Genomic DNA, 19,587 nt, shown 5'->3' on the forward strand with positions numbered 1-19,587 from the left:
AACCAGTTTGCCTTAAGCTGCTGCTCGTCCTTAGCAGTTTTTTTGGTCTTTTTTAGGTTCCGCTTGACAATAGCCCAGTCTTTCTCAATTGGGCGGAGCTCTGGCGTGTTAGGAGGGTTCTTGTCCTTGGGAACCACCTGCACGTTGTTGGCGGCGTACCACTCCATGGCCTTTTTACCGTAATGGCAAGATGCCAAATCCGGCCAAAACAGTACGGAACAACTGTGTTTCTTCAGGAAAGGCAGCAGACGTTTATTCAAACACTCTTTCACGTACATTTCTTGGTTGACAGTCCCGGAAGCTATGAAAATGCTGCTTTTCAAGCCACAGGCACAGATGGCTTGCCAAACCCAGGGATCCGGAGCGGAGCGTGGAGCGGAGCGGAGAATGCCCTTTTTTAGCCGGAGCGGGAGCGGCATTTCTAAAATCCGGAGCGGAGCGGGAGCGTTGCGGTTTCCAAATGAAAAACCGCTCCGCTCCGAATAAAATATTACTTGAATGAAATGTGTAACTTTGAAATTACACTGTGTAGGTAATTTCAAATATAGATAGTACTTAGCGTAGTGTGAGTAAACGTTTAAAATGTACGATATGTATTTTTGTACGTACGTACATTGGGGAAAACACAACGTGTTTTTTTAGTAATTATTTTCAAAAACGGCAAATGTCAAAATATATCTCTAGTATGTATTGTAAAAGTAACAACAGTACTTTCGATAAATTTCATCCCGTATTACTACAAAGATGGTTGTAATGAACGTCAAATAAATGCAATTAAACGATCTTATTTATATTTAATTTTTTAGTTTTCTACACTGAAAAAAATATTGTCGTGAAGTCAAAGATTCCATGTCCTTAGAATAAGAATGCAAATTTTGCTTAACATGGAAGACGCATTTCTCTAAAATAAAGTTTTTTTCTTGTCCAAAAGGCAATAAACTTTTGAATGAAGTTGTACTGTCCTTATAATTAAGTGATTTTACTTAAAAATGTGTATCATAACATGAAAGATAAAATTTTTGAGGTAAAGTCAACGTGACTTTAATAATTAAGAAAAATTCTTTAAAATTAATAAAATTGTCTTTAAATTTGTTTCCTATTTGCATCTCAAAAAATCGTTAAAAAATAAGACATGTTTTTCAAGACGCTTTTTACTTGAAACATAGCATAATTTCTACTGGAAGTCTAGTCTTAATATGGAAAAAAAAATAACTCGTTAACTCGTTTTTAAAGGATTTTGATAACAACTGACGAAAAAAATCTAAAAAAATGAAAAATTAACATTTGCTTCCTAGAAGCAAGTACATAACCCCCAAATTTAAAAGAGAATTACGTCTTTAAAGTATCCTTACTTGTATTCTCCGCTTCTTTGGCTCGGAATTAATACCCAAACTGTTAAAGTAAAGACAAAATCTTTGGAACCGGGCATGCTTTTTTTCAGTGTAAGGACATTCATATTTGCTTTACTATTGTACTATATCCTAGCATTCTCTTATTTCTGATATTAGTTCTCGAAAATTTAATTAAAATTATGGATAGTTTCAATTTTGGTTGAAAAATGTGCGCATATACATTTATTATACAATAAAGGGAAAAAAAGCGAAATTAGGTAACACTAGATCTGAGTAAGAATATTCGTAGGTATATCACGGACTGATGTCGATGGAGGTTGTTGCAAACATAAACATACGCACACATTACAAATAAAGGGTGATTCTTTTGAGGTTAGGATTTTCATGCATTAGTATTTGACAGATCACGTGGGATTTCAGACATGGTGTCAAAGAGAAAGATGCTCAGTATGCTTTGACATTTCATCATGAATAGACTTACTAACGAGCAACGCTTGCAAATCATTGAATTTTATTACCAAAATCAGTGTTCGGTTCGAAATGTGTTTCGCGCTTTACGTCCGATTTATGGTCTACATAATCGACCAAGTGAGCAAACAATTAATGCGATTGTGACCAAGTTTCGCACTCAGTTTACTTTATTGGACATTAAACCAACCACACGAATGCGTACAGTGCGTACAGAAGAGAATATTGCGTCTGTTTCTGAGAGTGTTGCTGAAGACCGTGAAATGTCGATTCGTCGCCGTTCGCAGCAATTGGGTTTGTGTTATTCGACCACATGGAAGATTTTACGCAAAGATCTTGGTGTAAAACCGTATAAAATACAGCTCGTGCAAGAACTGAAGCCGAACGATCTGCCACAACGTCGAATTTTCAGTGAATGGGCCCTAGAAAAGTTGGCAGAAAATCCGCTTTTTTATCGACAAATTTTGTTCAGCGATGAGGCTCATTTCTGGTTGAATGGCTACGTAAATAAGCAAAATTGCCGCATTTGGAGTGAAGAGCAACCAGAAGCCGTTCAAGAACTGCCCATGCATCCCGAAAAATGCACTGTTTGGTGTGGTTTGTACGCTGGTGGAATCATTGGACCGTATTTTTTCAAAGATGCTGTTGGACGCAACGTTACGGTGAATGGCGATCGCTATCGTTCGATGCTAACAAACTTTTTGTTGCCAAAAATGGAAGAACTGAACTTGGTTGACATGTGGTTTCAACAAGATGGCGCTACATGCCACACAGCTCGCGATTCTATGGCCATTTTGAGGGAAAACTTCGGAGAACAATTCATCTCAAGAAATGGACCGGTAAGTTGGCCACCAAGATCATGCGATTTGACGCCTTTAGACTATTTTTTGTGGGGCTACGTCAAGTCTAAAGTCTACAGAAATAAGCCAGCAACTATTCCAGCTTTGGAAGACAACATTTCCGAAGAAATTCGGGCTATTCCGGCCGAAATGCTCGAAAAAGTTGCCCAAAATTGGACTTTCCGAATGGACCACCTAAGACGCAGCCGCGGTCAACATTTAAATGAAATTATCTTCAAAAAGTAAATGTCATGGACCAATCTAACGTTTCAAATAAAGAACCGATGAGATTTTGCAAATTTTATGCGTTTTTTTTTTTTTAAAGTTATCAAGCTCTTAACAAATCACCCTTTATAACAAAACCTCTTCTCTACGTCTGTTGCAAAACAAAAAAAACTTTCGGAGAGTAGTTACTTCTACTCTGTGTATAGACTTTCAATTCCAATCAGCGTTGCCGTTTTGGTCCGATCGGACCAAAATTGGTCCAAAAGATTTCCAATTTTTAAATTTGGTCCGATGGTCAGACCAAACAGAATTTGGTCCATTTTGGTCCTATTTCATAAATTTGGTTTCTATCACATATTAAATAGTAGATGGTGCACCGCAAAGAATATTGTCGGGAGTCCAAATATTTCACATGCTTAAAATACGAGTACTAATTTTGCTTAGAATAGAAGACGTATTTCTCTGAAAAAAAGTTTTTCCTTGTCTAAGTCTCTAAACTTTTCAATGAAGTCTGTTTATCATTATAGCTAAATGATTCGAAATAAAAATGTGTATCCTAACATGAATGCAAATTTCGTTTTAATGAAGTCAAAATGGATTTAATATTTCTGAAAAAATCTTCAAAATTAATAAAATGTTTCAACACATTGTTTTAAAGTCATTATACCCTAAACCACATAGTGGTTAGGGTATAATAAGTTTGATTTGCCAAAAAATGTGCCTACAAGAAATATTGATTTTAGACCCCATAAAATATATACCGATCGACTAAGAATCACCTCCTAGCGCTTGGTGTCCGTCTGTCCATGTATTTGTTGTTCACAGGATTTCGGTCGCAATTATTAACCGATTTTGATGAAATTTGGTACAGGGAGTTTTTTTGGGCACAAGGACGAACGTTATTGAATTTGGAAGAAATCGGATCAAATTTAGATATAGCTCCCATATATATGTATTGCCCGATTTCGACAAATGGGGTCACGTGGCACTTTGTTACTAACCGATCGTCGTCAAATTTAGCACAAAATAATCTTCTGTATCACCCTTTAAGTCTGAAAATTTCATCGAAATCGGTTAAGATTTAGATATAGGTCCCATATATATGCATCGCCCGATTTTGCCAAATTAGGTCATAAAACCCTTATTTATCAACCGATCTTACTCAAAGTTGGCGAAATGTAATCTTCTATAGCACTAACTATATGTGCAAAAAATCATCGAAATCGGTTCAGATTTAGCTATAGCTCCCATATATGTACCGCCCGATTTTTCTAAATAAAATAAAACTCAATTGAACAAATAACACAATGTTTGTACTATAATTTTCTCGAAGAGGAGCGGAGCGGAGCGGAGCGATTTTTTTTCTCGGAGCGGAGCGTGGAGCGGAGCGGTTTTTTTTTCTCCGGAGCGGGAGCGGAGCGGAGCGAGAAAAATGGACCGCTCCGGATCCCTGGCCAAACCAGATATTTCTTTGCGAACTTTGACTGTTTTATGTGCTTGAAAATATCTTCTACCTTTCCCCTTCCTTTTGCCGTATAAAACTCCTGTCCCGGAAGCTGCTTGTAGTCGGCTTTGACGTAGGTTTCGTCGTCCATTACCACGCAGTCAAACTTCGTCAGCATCGTCGTGTACAGCCTCCGGGATCGCGCTTTGGCCGTCGTATTTTGTTTATCATCGCGATTTGGAGTCACTACCTTCTTGTAAGTCGATAGTCCCGCTCGTTTTTTGGCTCGATGCACGGTTGTAGGCGATACACCCAGCTTATTTGCGGCATCTCGGAGAGAGAGGATAGGATTTCGCTTGAAACTACCGGCAACTCTCTTTGTCGTCTCAGCGGCTTCCGGTTTTCGATTTCCCCCGATCCAGAATTCCTGGCTGTCGACAAACGTTCCCCAAACACTTTAATTACATTTGTAACGGTTGATTTGGCAACTTTTAGCGATTTTGCCAGCTTTGCGTGCGAGTAGCTCGGATTTTCGCGATGCGCGAGCAAAATTTTGATACGCTGCTCTTCTTGCTTGGACGGCATTTTGACAACTGAAGAGTGAATTCCAAAATCAAAATAGGAGCAACATTCTACACATACACACCTTCAAAATGAAGGGTGTTCACGGTTTTTAAATGCAAAATTGAAAGAAATATGTCAAGTTTATATTGACCAAATTTTGACCGTATCACCCTTTACTAACACCATGTAACAAATTTCAACTGGATCGGATGAAATTTGCTTCTCTTTGAGTCTCCGCAAGCCAAATCGGGGGATCGGTTTATATGGGGGCTATATGTAATTATGGACCGATGTTGCCCATTTGCAATACCATCCGACCTACATCAATAACAACTACTTGTGCCAAGTTTCAAGTTGATAGCTTGTTTCGTTCGGAAGTTAGCGTGATTTCAACAGACGGACGGACGGACGGACATGCTCAGATCAATAGAGCAATATTTCTATGTGTTACAAACAGAATGACAAAGTTAATACCCCCATCCTATGGTGGAGGGTATAAAAATATGTCACAACATTTAAAATATTAAAATTATTAGAAATAATAATAATAATATTTTTTATATTAAAATTAATAGAAATAATTATAATAATAATAATAATAATAATATTTTTTTAGAAAAATAATAAACCATGTAACTAAAACTTCCAATTTCATCCCGCGGAGATTTTATTCGCGATCGAAGTTATTCTGAGAAAAATTTGCAAATTATGAGAATTTTCAAAATCTCATGTCATATTGTGATCATATTACAAACATTTTGTATGATGTTCAGATACTTCGTGTACACTGGAGTTTGTGGCTGATTCCCATCAAAAAACGTGTCGCCAAAAAAGTAATAAAAATGTTCTTTTTGGATCCGGAAGTGGTGCAAAATTGACGCAGAAGCGATGAATTTAACATGGGCTTGACATAGGACGGAAGTCCTCCATTTCAACAGCCGCTGCACTGAATTGCATCACTTTTGTAGGTGTTTTGGATGTAAATTTAAAAATTCTGTGATATTTTCTTTGACCTCAAATATTTTCAAAAATTCACAATTTTTTCAGATTGAATTTAGCATTTTTTCGACAAAATTTTTATGATTTGTACCATTTTATGAATTCTTACTCTGTTTGTAATCTATTTGAAGCAAAACAAGTATATACAGCAATAAGTTCGGCCGGGCCGAATCTTAAATACCCACCACCATGAATCAAAAATTTCTTTGAAAATTTCAGGAGGGTTTGATGACTGATATTTTCCCAAGCAGATCCGTTCAACCAGTACGCTTCCCACAGATAAATCTAAAGATTTTACCTATGGAGACTAGATCAGATTCTTAATTTATAAGAACCATTTTTTGTTTGAGTTTTAGAGGAATCTAAAACATCTCTTGTAAGCGTGGAAGAAAATGATGAAATAATACCTTTATTTGAAATCTAAAATCTGTAGAATTTCATCCCAATTATTTAAATGATTACGAGAAGTAAAATCTGGAAATTTTGCATTCAGTTTCAAGGAATTTTCATGATCAGTACGCCTTCTATACCCTCAATAAGTGAAATCGGTCTATATGGAGGCCTTACCAAATGGACCGATAAAACTAAATCATACGCCCATAGAAGAAATCATGAACGGCGCACATAGGTAGATATTGAATAATTAGGCGGCCAAAAGTCAAAATTTGAAATTCGTAGTAGGCATACAATTTTGACGTCTACCTGTAGTAAACACTTCCCCGAATTACCCCCCATCCTTTTTTTAACAACCATACGTTACCCCTTCCGTGCTTAGACGCAATTTGATCGTTGACGTGATACGTATTTCGATTTGGGTGCCCGGATTATATCAAACTTCGCAATACGCATGTATTCTTATTTTAAGTTGTGTAGTGAAGTGAAAGTGATTCCAATAGCTCAAGTAAGCTTCTATTAGATAAATAATAGTTTTAACTTTTATTTTTAACATTCGTTATATTTTTCGGTAGTTGAACATATCCTCTTTTTCACATAAAAAAAAATAATTTTTTTAATTTCAAAAGCAATTTTGTTATGGATCAGGATTCGTCCGGATCATATTTTTTTGTTTATTGAATACGTTACACATTTAGCTTTCCTTTAAAAAAAAAACAAGAGCCGCAGAATCTCGCAGAATCCAGCAGACAGCAGTTCAAAGTAGTTTGTTAAAAAAAAAAATAAAAAAAAAAAAATTGCTATGGAGATGCCTAGTTCATCGGGGGTGAAAATAGTAACTCGTAAATGTCTGTTTGAGCAAATGCAAATTCAAAATTTACCAAATATGGATGAAAAATTGGAATTTTTAGAAAACCACTTGCTATTGTCTTGCGGAGACACTGTGGAAAGAAAAAAGGACCTTAAACATAAATTTTCCTACATCAAACACGAGTTTAAACAGAGATGGCTAAAAGCTCATAAAGTTGAAGAAGTTTTTATGAAAAACAACCAGAATTGGCTGGAAGGCACTTTTGAAATACCAGTGCATTCGCTTAATCAACCAGGTCGTCCGAGCAAAGCATTTTCGGAATCGAGTGAACGAAGCAAGAGAAGAAAAACTGAGGAACTTCGATCAAATGTTGATGATGAAATGATTATACATGCCGCAAAAGTCATATTGCAAACGAAGGGACAGAGAAATGCCTCAAAAGTGCTCAAAGAAATAGGAAATTCGCCCACAAAGGCTAGTCAATATAGAAAAGCCTATTCCAAGACCAATGAAACCATTGTTCCTTTGACCCCGTTCCAAGCACTCAAAATGTTCGTAGAAGCTGATCTAACAAGACGACAATATGAAATAATAAGGGCAACTAACCCAAAGCATTACCTTTGTTACGACCTTTTGTTGAAAGCAAAACAAGAATGCTACCCACCAAAGACGGCATTGCGAGTAACGGCTACCTGCGCAGAAATTAATTTACATTCATACTATTCAACGGTTATCAATCTACCTGGAAGAAGTGTTATTAACCCTTAACGAAATTGAAAGAAAGTCATTAACGATCATTTATAAATGGGGTTGTGACGGGTCACAACAAGCGCGGTACAAACAAAAATTCTCAGAAGACGCCGAATCCGATGCTAGTATATTTTTGAGTTCTTTTGTCCCGCTTCAAATTATTTGTGGTAAAGAAAACAATAAAGTGTTATGGCAAAACCCAACACCATCATCACCACGATTTTGCCGCCCCATCAGATTTCGGTATGTGAAAGAAACTACAGATGTAACAAAAGAGGAAATATGTTATGTGCAAAATGAAATTAAGAACCTCACTCCTACAAAAGTACATATTGATGGAAAAGAATTTGATTATAATCACATTTTGAAAATGACCATGGTTGATGGCAAAGTTTGCAATGCTGTAACCAACACGACCTCAACTAGCCGATGCTATATATGTGGCGCCACTTCCAAAGATTTCAATAATTTAAGCAAACAGAACGAAATAAGTCCCGATGCTCTTAAGTTTGGAATTTCAGTATTACACGCAAAAATACGTATTTTTGAGAGCATTCTGCATTTGGCATATAAATTGCCCGTGAAGAAATATGGAAAGAAAAGGACCCAGGAAGAGAAAGCATTAGAAGAAGAAAAGAAAAAAGAAATCCAAGAAAGATTCCGCTTAGAAACTGGCCTGTTGGTTGACATGCCTAAAGCCAATTTTGGTAATACCAATGATGGAAATACGAGTAGGAGATTTTTTGAAAACACAGAATTAGCGGCGGACATAACAGGCACCACGAATTAATATATAGATTTAAAATCTTATTAGAGGCGATTTCAAGTGGACACAAAATAAATACAACAAAATTCAAAGAATATGCCTTCAACACCGCGCAAATGTATGTGGAATTATACGACTGGCATCCCATGATTCCAACAATGCATAAATTACTATTACATGGGGCGACCATCATAGATAATGCACTGTTGCCTATCGGCAAATTGTCGGAGGAGGCTGCAGAAGCACGAAATAAACATTTTCGGTCATACAGACAGAATTTTTCAAGAAAATTTTCAAGGGAAGAATGCAACCGTGATATTTATCAAAGATTGCTCCTTACTTCAGATCCACTCGTAAGTAGTGAAAGATCGTTAAAGAAAACTTCACACAAGATTTTTTCTAGTGAAGTTATAGAACTATTAGAACCTGCCGAGCCCCACACAATATAGTATTGAGCACGAAGAAGTCGAGATAGAAACATCTTTCTTATGAGAATAAAATGTGTTTTTTATTATAAAATATATGTTTTTCTTATTTATTTTTTAAAATAAATAGGTAGTTTTTTTAAAATACAGTCTTTCGAAGCCATTAACGTCCAAAAATATTTTTGGCCGCCTAAATATTTCAAATCGACCACTGTGCGGCGTGGTCATTTCAAAACGATCTGTGCATGAAAGTGAATCAACACACATGTGTTGTCAAATTGAGATCAGACGGGGTTAATCTGACCAAAGATAATAAAAGAGGAAGATGGGAGATTGGCTTGCGTCATACCAAATGTTGCATTTACCACATTAGTTTAATACATGTTTGTAACATTTTAGTTGTTTTTAGTTTTTAGTTTTTATTTTTTAAATGAAAAATTTAATTTTCTTAATGAAACAATGATAAATTTTAGGCAACAACAAAAAAAATTACATTTTCCCATTTATGGAATTTCGTGCTCTTAATTTCTTTTTATGTGCATTTTAATGATATGTCAATACTTGTCGTATACGCGTTTGGTTCGAGTATGAAACTAACACGGTAAATGGTTTGATCTCCTCAGTAGCCAATTTCCTATCTTCCTAGAGTTTATTGTCTTTGGTATAGTCCATCTTCGAACTTGACCTGTCTGCAAACAAAAGACGAATCTGTGCCAAATTTCAGGACTATAGCGCCATTATTGAAGGCTGTAGCGTGATTAAAACAGACAGACGGACATGCTTATATCGTCTTAGAATTTCTCCCCGATCAAGAATATATACTTTATATAGTCGGAAATCGATATTTCGATGTGTTACAAACGGAATGACAAACGTATTATACCCCCTTCACCATTCTATGGTGGTGGATATAACAATGAACGTTAAGTCGACCTAGCGTACTCTGGTATGAGGACATCGACATGTTTGTTTAAAATTTCGTTTTGGAGGAAAGAATTATTTTTTTGCGTGTATAAGGCAATCACTGAATCGCTTACATCAAATGGAAATGATAGAGGTCGAAGCGCGATGAGCTGGCGGAAACAAGATTTTGAAGAAGATTTTGCTGTGGCGAGTAAAAATGGACTATCTTTGAGAGAGGCTTAATAATATTAAGTTTATAATGGAAATAAGTTATCGAACAAAATGGTATATTTTGGACCTAAATCGGATCAATGATAAAGCCTTGAAATTCACATAAATACAATGGATTTCTGTATAAAAAGTTTTGTTTTTCTAAATTTATTAAATTTATACAAAAGGAATTTATGATATCAAAAGAAAAGAAATGTCCATATCATAGTGATATTAATTAACATAAAACATTTCACATAAGTTTCGTATACTCTAAACAACCAGCCCAATTTTCTGCAGCAGCTGGAGCTGTATCTTTTAAACTCTTATACCATCGCATAACATGCTCATATTTACTGAAATCAATTTTGGCCACTTCCATTGTACTGACACTGGCCAATATAGCCAAATCGGCCAAAGTCATTGTTTCGCCAGCTACATATTTGGTTTCCGATAAAAATATATTCAAAAATTCCAAAGCAATTTCTATTTTCTTATACAATTCTGGATCAGCTGGTCTCTTATAATACACCTGACCATAGAAATAATCAGCAAAGGGTTTAAATAATGTTCCCATATCGAAATAGAGTATTTGATTGATTAGAGCACGTTTCTTAGGGCATTTGGGATATAAAGGATGATCTTCTTTGGCATATTTCTCAACCAAATAGATCATAATGGCACGAGATTCCCATAACTTCAAATCTCCATCGACCAGAGTTGGTATGCAATGTTGAGGATTTATTTGCAGGAATTCAGGTTTTAAATGTTCAGCTGCATAGAGATTGAGGAATTTTTTATTTAATTCAATGCCCAAAGCTTTAGCGGTCATTATAACAGCTCGGCAGGGGGCAGAGAGAGGCATATAATAGAAATCCATGACAACGATCTAAAGGGGAGAGAAGAAAGAGATATCGTTAGCTTAATGTGTAAAGGTGCTAAGTCAACCTTTTACAAAAAAATGGATTAAGATGCAGATCGACAGATAAATCAAAAATACATAGTTTACCATAAAAAATATATTAAATATCTGTTTTTATCTCTGTTTGGTAATGATGTGTAAAAGTGCTAAGTCAGCACCTGTCAAAATACACGTGCTAAATCAAATTTTAGGCTGAGTAGGCGTTGTTAAAAAATTTTAATAGCAATTGTTTGTGTGCGATTTTGGGGAAAGTATACTATTTGTTTTGGAAGCATTTATGGAAACTACATTTAAATTTTTTATAAAATAGGTTTATTTCACAATTTATTAGGTTTTTTTGTGTCTCCTGTAAAATTTCAAAAATTTGACTTAGCACTTTTACACATTAAGCTAACGATATAATAAATTGTATATATAAGTATGGAAATGCTGAATAGTTAGTAAAGTTCAATAATTGATTAGTGCAATTTTTGTATGACATCAGATAAACAATAACAAGACATGATTAACCGGCCTCAAGTCAAAAAGTAAATTCCATTAAGAGCAATTGTGAGAAGGAACGGAGGGTCTTGCTCCCCTTATGACACCGATGACCCCATGTGTACAGAATTCAATTGTCCACCCTCCGTAAAAATATTACTCAATCACATTCTATTCGGAATAATTTAATCTCTTTATATTTCTCAATTAATTCAGTTTTATTTAATACCTTTTGCTTATAGATAAGCTGAAGCGCAAAACGTTCTTCACTCTTTGACGTTAAGTCGTTGACTGAATAGTTAATGTTAATCTTCTCTAATAGAATCTGTAGGAAATGAAATTGTGTTAGTCTAACGCGGGACATTAGAGTGTCCCGTACATTTATTTACTAATAATTGTTTCAGTATAAGCGTTACCACAATGAATTTTTAATTTGGACCAACATTTTTCCAAAATTGGACCAAATTTTTCCAAATTAAATTAATGTAATTTAAAAGTTAAAAATTTTCCAAAATTTTTCTTCGATAGAAAATTATGTCAAATTTTTATTTCTATTCAAACTTTTTATTTCTATACAACATTTTGTCCAAATTTTCTTTCTACAGCAAATTTTGTCAAAATTTTATTTCTATAGCAAATTTTGTCAAAATTTCAATTTCTTTGGGAATTTTTGTCAAAATACCATTTCTTTAGCCAAATTTTTATTTCTATAGAAAATTTAGACAAATTTTTATTTCTATAAAAAAATTAGTCAAAATTTTATTTCTGTAGAAAATTTTGTCAAAATTTTATTTCTATAGAAAATTTTGTCAAAATTTTATTTCTTTAGGAATTTTTGTCAACATTTTATTTTTTTAGGAAATTTTGTCAAAACTGCATTTCTATAAAAAATTTAGCCAAAATTTTATTTCTATAGAAAATTTTGTCCTAATTTTATTTCTATAGACGATTTTGTCAAAATTTCATTTGTTTAAGAAATTTTGTAAAAATTCCATTTCTATAGAAAATTTAGCCAAATTTTATTTCTACAGCAAATTTTGTCAAAATTTCATTTCTTTAGGAATTTTTGTCAAAATAACATTTCTATAGAAAATTTAGCCAAATTTTGCTTTCTATATAAAGTTTTGTCAAAATTCCATTTCTTTTTATACCCTGCGCCACACTGTGGAACAGGGTATTAAAGGTTAGTGCATATGTTTGTAACACCCAGAAGGAGACGAGATAGACACATGGTGTCTTTGGCAATAATGCTCAGGGTGGGTCCCTGAGTCGATATAACCATGTCCGTCCGTCCGTCCGTCCGTCTGTCTGTGAACACATTTTTGTGATCAAAGTCTAGGTCGCAATTTAAGTCCAATCGCCTTCAAAATTTGGCACATGTTCCTAATTTGGGTCAGAATAGAACCCTATTGATTTTGGAAGAAATCGGTTCAGATTTAGATATAGCACCCATATATATCTTTCGCCCGATATGCACTAATATGGACCCAGCAGCCAGAGTTTTGTACCGATTTGCTTGAAATTTTGTACAAACATAGCACTTAGTCTTATAGTCAAGTGTGCAATATTTGATTGAAATCGGTTCAGATTTAGATATAGCTCCCATATATAACTTTCACCCGATATGGACTTTTATGGCCCCAGAAGCCAGACTTTTGGCCGAATTTGGTTGAATCATTGCACTAGGAGTACAATTAGTAGTATAGTCAAGTGTGCAACATTTGATTGAAATCGGTTCAGATTTAGATATAGCTCCCATATATATCTTTCGCCCGATATGGACTAATATGGTCCTAAAAGCCAGAGTTTTGGCCCAATTTGGTTGAAATTTTGCACAGGGAGTAGATTTAGCTTTGTAGCTATGTGTGTCAAATTTGGTTGAAATCGATTCAGATTTAGATATAGCTCCCATATATAACTTTCACCCGATATGGACTTATATGGCCCCAGAAGCCAGACTTTTGGCCGAATTTGGTTGAAACATTGCACTAGGAGTACAATTAGTAGTATAGTCAAGTGTGCAACATTTGATTGAAATCGGTTCAGATTTAGATATAGCTTCCATATATATTATGGACTTATATGGCCCCAGATGCCAGAGTTTTGGCCAAATTTGGTTGAAATTTTGCAGTAGGAGTACAATTAGTAACATAGTCATGTGTGCAAAACTTGATTGAAATCGGTTCAGATTTAGATATAGCTCCCATATATATGTTTTTCTGATTTCGACAAAAATTGTCAAAATACCAACATTTTCCTTGTTAAATCGCCACTGCTTAGTCGAAAAGTTGTAAAAATGACTCTAATTTTCCTAAACTTCTAATACATATATATCGAGCGATAAATCATAAATAAACTTTTGCGAAGTTTCCTTAAAATTGCTTCAGATTTAAATGTTTCACATATTTTTTTTACTAATATTGTGTTCCACCCTAGCGCATTAGCCAACTTAAATTTTGAGTCTATAGATTTTGTAAAAGTCTATCAAAGTCTGTCCAAATCGAGTGATATTTAAATGTATGTATATGGGACAAACCTTTATAAAGGGTGATTCTTTTGAGGTTAGGATTTTCATGCATTAGTATTTGACAGATCACGTGGGATTTCAGACATGGTGTCAAAGAGAAAGATGCTCAGTATGCTTTGACATTTCATCATGAATAGACTTACGATCTGCCACAACGTCGAATTTTCAGTGAATGGGCCCTAGAAAAGTTGGCAGAAAATCCGCCAAATTTTGTTCAGCGATGAGGCTCATTTTTGTTCAGCGATGAGGCTCATTTTTTTGTTCAGCGATGAGGCTCATTTCTGGTTGAATGGCTACGTAAATAAGCAAAATTGCCGCATTTGGAGTGAAGAGCAACCAGAAGCCGTTCAAGAACTGCCCATGCATCCCGAAAAATGCACTGTTTGGTGTGGTTTGTACGCTGGTGGAATCATTGGACCGTATTTTTTCAAAGATGCTGTTGGACGCAACGTTACGGTGAATGGCGATCGCTATCGTTCGATGCTAACAAACTTTTTGTTGCCAAAAATGGAAGAACTGAACTTGGTTGACATGTGGTTTCAACAAGATGGCGCTACATGCCACACAGCTCGCGATTCTATGGCCATTTTGAGGGAAAACTTCGGAGAACAATTCATCTCAAGAAATGGACCGGTAAGTTGGCCACCAAGATCATGCGATTTGACGCCTTTAGACTATTTTTTGTGGGGCTACGTCAAGTCTAAAGTCTACAGAAATAAGCCAGCAACTATTCCAGCTTTGGAAGACAACATTTCCGAAGAAATTCGGGCTATTCCGGCCGAAATGCTCGAAAAAGTTGCCCAAAATTGGACTTTCCGAATGGACCACCTAAGACGCAGCCGCGGTCAACATTTAAATGAAATTATCTTCAAAAAGTAAATGTCATGGACCAATCTAACGTTTCAAATAAAGAACCGATGAGATTTTGCAAATTTTATGCGTTTTTTTTTTAAAAAAAGTTATCAAGCTCTTAACAAATCACCCTTTATATAGCACCCAACACATTTGACGGATGTGGTATGGTATCGAAAATTTAGATCTACAAGGTGGTGCAGGGTGTAATATAGTCGGCCCCGCCCGACTTTGGACTTTCCTTACTTTATATCTATAAAAAATTTTGTTAAAATTTTACTTCTATACAAGATTTTGTCAAAATTTTATTTCTACAGAAAATGTTGTCAAAATCTTAAAAATTTTGAAATATTACCGATTTGATGAAAATGGACCAAAACCAACCAAATTCCATTTGGTCCGATCATCGGACCAAATTTATATTTTAATAATTTTTTTTTCGACCACTTTTGGTCCGATCGGATCAAAATGGCAAGCCTGCTCAATATATAAAAAACCTCAATGGTAGTGAAAAGGCCAAACAACACAAGTTCAAATTCACGGTGTGGTGAAATTTTTAATTTTTCTTCATTGTTTTGTAACCTTTTTTTCTATTCTTTTTTTTTTTTGCAAAATTAATTTCTTCGAAATTTAAGTTTTTACTTAAAATAGCATATTTTCTAACATATCTCCAAAAAAAACTTCGTCGGAAGTGGCAAAAATAAATGAACGGTCCTGGGAAAACGGTTGCCACTTGAGTCAAAAGAGCCAATTTACCAAAATTTAAAAAAATCTACATAATTAAAGTAATCTCATTTCGAAGTTTTTGATCAAATTTTGTTATGACAAAATTTTTTTCCAAATATCTGTTTTATTTTAGATTTGTTTTATTTTAGAAGTTTATTTCAATATTTGCAATTATAGTGAACATTTTTTTGGGTTGATAAATAATTGCCCAGAAAAGATGCTATTATTTTTCATTGATTTTGTATCACATAATATTTTAATATTACAATTTAAGTAACACCCTAATGTCCATATGTATGAATATCAGCACCTGAAAATCAAAAAATGAAAAAATCATGCACATACAACCAGTATTGCCAGTATTTTCTTGGTTTATGTCCCCGAAGTGGGACTTTTTCGCCTCCAAAAAATTCCCATGAACTCTGTTCTATATATGGTTGGGATATATTTTACAAATCTGTGATGTACGCTGATGAGGGGGGCAACATTTCGACTCGAGTCATTATACACTAATTTCACAATGGTAGAAAAATTCCATAGGTAAGCAGTTAGCTTTTGGGCTTCAAATCAGAAAATTAAGCCGACCCATTTTTGTCGGCGGCGACTGACACACATTTTTTGCGTTAGTCGGCGGCGCCTTGACGGCTAAGCCGATATAAATTTATCTAGTCGGCGGTGGACAATTATCCATTACAAAATCTAGTTGAAGTTATCCGAATGGTAATGAGATTAGTTGTACAACCAATCTTACAATCACATTAAAGTGTCAGCCAGAGAATGAAGCCGACCCATTTTTGTCGGTGGCGGTTAACACTAAATTTTTGCCTCCGGCAGCGGCGGCTTGACGGCTAAGCCGATAAAAAATTGTCTGTTCGGCGGCGCAAATTATCTATTATAAAATCAATTTAAAGTTTTCCGAATTGTAATGAGATTAGTTGTACAACCAATCTTACAATCAAATTTACATTTCATTCAAATTTTTTTAGCTAAATTTTTGTAAAACTATTATAGCAACTTGATACTAATTTCCACTTTCAATCGGAAACTTCAAAATTTTGGCAAAAACTATAACAAATATTATTAAATTTTTCTGATATAAATCAATATTTTAGATTAATTGGCGGCTACATTTGAGTCGAGATGAGTCGACATATTCGTCGGCGGCGACTGCTAAAAACGGGTCGGCGGCGCGACTCGGCGGCTTCATTCTCTGGTGTCAGCCCGATTTAGTTTCAGGCTGAGTTAGATTATTCAGTCCAGTGTGATATACAATTTACATTTCATTCAAATTTTCTGAGCTACATTTTTGCAAAATTATTATAGCAACTTGATACTGATGGATTTTGAGTGGATAATTAAACATTTTGACAAAAAATACAACAATTATTAATTTTTCTGATTTAAACCAATATTTTTGATTAATTGGCGGAATATTTTGAGTCGAGGTGAGTCGATATATTCGGCGGCGGCTTCGACTGTCAAAAATTGGTCGGCGGCGCGACTTGGCGGCTTCATTCTCTGCTCCAAATAAATGCCGTGGAATAAGGAGGACGAAGTTTTATTTTTATTTACAAGATTCGATGTACTCAGTGTTGATAGTATTTTTCTAGCTCTTGTCCCATTTTTGACAAGTTAAAAAAAATAAAGCAAAAGGTTCTGCTGTAGAAAGTTTGATAAAATTTTTGATAAAATTTTCTATATAGAAATAAAATTATAACAAAATTTTCTATACAAATAAAATTTTGACAAATTTTCTAAACAAATGAAATTTTGACAAAATTTTCTATAGAAATAAAATTTTGTGAAAATTTTCTATAGAAATAAAATTTTGTAAAAATTTTCTATAGGAATAAAATTTTGACAAAATTGCCTATACAACAAAAATTTTGACAAAATTTTCGATAGAAATAAAATTTTAACATAATTTTCTATAGAAATAAAATTTTGACATAATTTTCTATAGAAATAAAATTTTGGCAAAATTTTCTATAGAAAGAAAATTTTGACAAAATTTTCTATAGAAATAAAAATCTGACAAAGTTTTCTATAGAAATAAAATTTTGTGAAAATTTTCTATAGAAATAAAATTTTGTAAAAATTTTCTATAGGAATAATATTTTGACAAAGTTTGCTATAGAAATAAAATTTAGCTAAAAAATATTAAACCGAGAGAAATAAAATTTTGTGAAAATTTTCTATAGAAATAAAATTTTGTAAAAATTTTCTATAGGAATAATATTTTGACAAAGTTTGCTATAGAAATAAAATTTAGCTAAAAAATATTAAACCGATCTCTCGACAAAATCCCCACATAAATGCCCAAATTTATAGAAATTCCCCACTAAATCCCCAAGTCCCCAACTCAGAAATTTCGTCCCCACTTACGAAAAAGATCCCCATTTTGGGGGGGGGAAATCCCCAATACTGGCAAAACTGGATGTACTTCCCCAGCGAAAAAAAAATTGGAAGTTGTTCCACAAACATTTCTTTTAAAGCGCATGCCGTAATCCCCTATCAATATTTTTCCATTTCTGATGTAGTTCATTTGGACAAATCCACAAACATTTCTTTTAAAGCGTATCTCGGGATTTTCTATCGATTTTTTTCCACTTCCTATGCAGTCATTTTGGAAAAGTCTTAGAAATTTAAGTTTTTAAGTTAAAAAGTAAAAAAAAAAAAAAAAATAACAAAAAAATAAAAAATATATTCCCCGCTGGGATTTGAACTTGTGCCGTTTGATGTTTTCAATTCCATGGAAGTTCTTTTGAGAAGGTATTGCAAATTACAATAATTTTTAATTTTTTGTTTAAATGGAAAAAATATATGCCGAAAAAAAAACCAAAATAAAAACGATGTATAACATAAAATAATATTTTTTTGGAAAAATATTTAATAAAAAATTGCGCTGGTCAGATTTGAACCAGCGTTCTTTACTTTTTTCATTCATAATAATAAAGAACATCTCAGGAAGTAGTTTGAATGCCATGGTGTCAATTAGGTTTATAACACAAGCATTTGTATACACACAAAAAAATTTCCCGAAAATTTTTCCAATTAAAATTTTAATTGAGATTTAAAAAAATTCAATTAAAAATTCAATTGATTCAACAAATTTTTTAATTGAAACAAAAATCAATCACAAAAATAATAATATCAATTAATTTTTTAATTGGATCAATTAACTTTTTAATTGACCTTCAATTAATTTTTTAATTGATGCTATCATTTCTGTGATTGGAGACATTTCAATTAAAAATTAATTGGATCAATTAATTTCGTGATTGGACCAGAAATTTTTTTTTTTTGTGTGTAGACGTTTTGATGCATCATGTTCAATGGCGTTTGTGGCTGAGTGTGCTAAGGGATTTTGTTATGGTGCCAACAGACCCAGATTCAACCCCCGGTGGAAGCGACGAAGTTTTTCAATTTGTAAAAATTAGATAATAAGCAAATAAAAGTGTAACAAAAAATACTGATCAAAATAAAAAGTGAAATTGAAAAAAAAAAATTAGTATTTTTTTTAATTTCTTCATCCAAATGAACTTCCAAGGCACAATTCCAAAAGCAATACAAAGGATCCAATAATGGAATACTTCCGTCCAATGACAAGCCCTTGTAAAATTTATAGAAAATGATCCAAGTGTGCACTACTTCCGGATCACAAATTGGGGATCCAAACTACATTTTTGGAAGCTTTTTTTTGCTGGGGATCTTTAAGCACGTATATACGAAAATCACTTGATAAAAAGCTTAACTCTAAACCTGATTTAATGTACTGACAAGATTTCGAAAATTCACCACATCCTGAAATTTCTGGAAATTCCCGACCAATTCCCCAACTCAAAAATTTCGTCTCCATCCAAGAAAAAATATCCCCGATTTTGGGGAAAAATCAGCAATATTGGCAACACTTGCATACAACTTAAATAAT

General features: G+C 34.1%; 1 protein-coding gene across 3 annotated transcripts in view; it reads right to left on the reverse strand.

The window, feature by feature from the left end:
* Window positions 1-10,286: 10,286 nt before the first annotated feature.
* The window catches only part of LOC142222614 (glutathione S-transferase 2-like), a 23,330-nt gene continuing 14,029 nt past the window's right edge, over window positions 10,287-19,587 (reverse strand). Inside the window, exons 1-2 of one of the 3 annotated variants that reach the window (XM_075292848.1) lie at window positions 11,781-11,838; window positions 10,287-11,038 (exon numbers count right to left, since the gene is read on the reverse strand). In XM_075292848.1, coding sequence (XP_075148963.1) covers window positions 10,403-11,029 — 627 coding nt within the window. In that variant the 5' untranslated portion in view covers window positions 11,030-11,038; window positions 11,781-11,838 and the 3' untranslated portion in view covers window positions 10,287-10,402. Of the gene's footprint in view, window positions 11,039-11,158; window positions 11,314-11,780; window positions 11,839-19,587 lie in introns of those variants that run through there. The other 2 variants (XM_075292847.1, XM_075292849.1) reach the window with 2 other exon arrangements.

The sequence above is a fragment of the Haematobia irritans genome, chromosome 1 (genome assembly GCF_050003625.1).
Source record: "Haematobia irritans isolate KBUSLIRL chromosome 1, ASM5000362v1, whole genome shotgun sequence".
Classification (NCBI taxonomy): Eukaryota; Metazoa; Arthropoda; class Insecta; order Diptera; family Muscidae; genus Haematobia; species Haematobia irritans.